Genomic DNA, 646 nt, shown 5'->3' on the forward strand with positions numbered 1-646 from the left:
GTGTGTATGTGTGTGTGTGTCTGTGTGTGTGTGTGTGTGTGTGGTATGACCCTGTACTGGTACTTAAACTTAAGGATCTCCCTTAGGTTTTTTGCTCAAGGCTGGTGCTCTACCATTTGAATCACTTTTCTATGTCTGACATTTTTGCTGGTTAGTTGGAGATAGGAGCCTCTTGGATTTATCTGATTGGGCTGGCTTTGAACCATTATCATCAGATCTCTGCCTCCTGAGTAGCAAGGATTACAGGCATGAGCCACAGGTGACTAACCAAATACAGCTTTTTGATTAGGAGAATTCTAAAACTTAACTGATATCTGAAGAGTTACATTATTTCCTGATACTTCTTGAACTGAATAGTCAACCCTGAAAAACATATCAGATTAGGACTTTCGAACACAATCTATTGGACACATGAATGATAAACTCATAATCATAAGGCAAATGTGGTCACACTTGACATTGTCTTTTCATGCAGGGGGATTCAGGTGGACCTTTATCATGTCGAAGACAAAGTGATGGGAAGTGGGTACTGACTGGCATTGTCAGCTGGGGACATGGATGTGGAAGACCTAACTTTCCTGGTGTTTACACAAGGGTGTCAAACTTTGTTCCCTGGATTCATAAGTATGTTCCTTCTCTTTTGTAA

The 646-nt window shown here is 40.9% G+C and overlaps 1 protein-coding gene across 1 annotated transcript in view; it reads left to right on the forward strand.

Moving 5' to 3' along the window:
* Positions 1-646, forward strand: part of Tmprss7 (transmembrane protease, serine 7) — a 32320-nt gene extending 31674 nt beyond the window's left edge. The window contains 1 exon segment of the mRNA XM_013028536.1: positions 438-646. Within this exon segment, the coding sequence (XP_012883990.1) occupies positions 438-646 (209 nt within the window).

This window comes from Dipodomys ordii, unplaced genomic scaffold (assembly GCF_000151885.1).
Source record: "Dipodomys ordii isolate 6190 unplaced genomic scaffold, Dord_2.0 Scaffold111, whole genome shotgun sequence".
NCBI lineage: Eukaryota > Metazoa > Chordata > Mammalia > Rodentia > Heteromyidae > Dipodomys > Dipodomys ordii.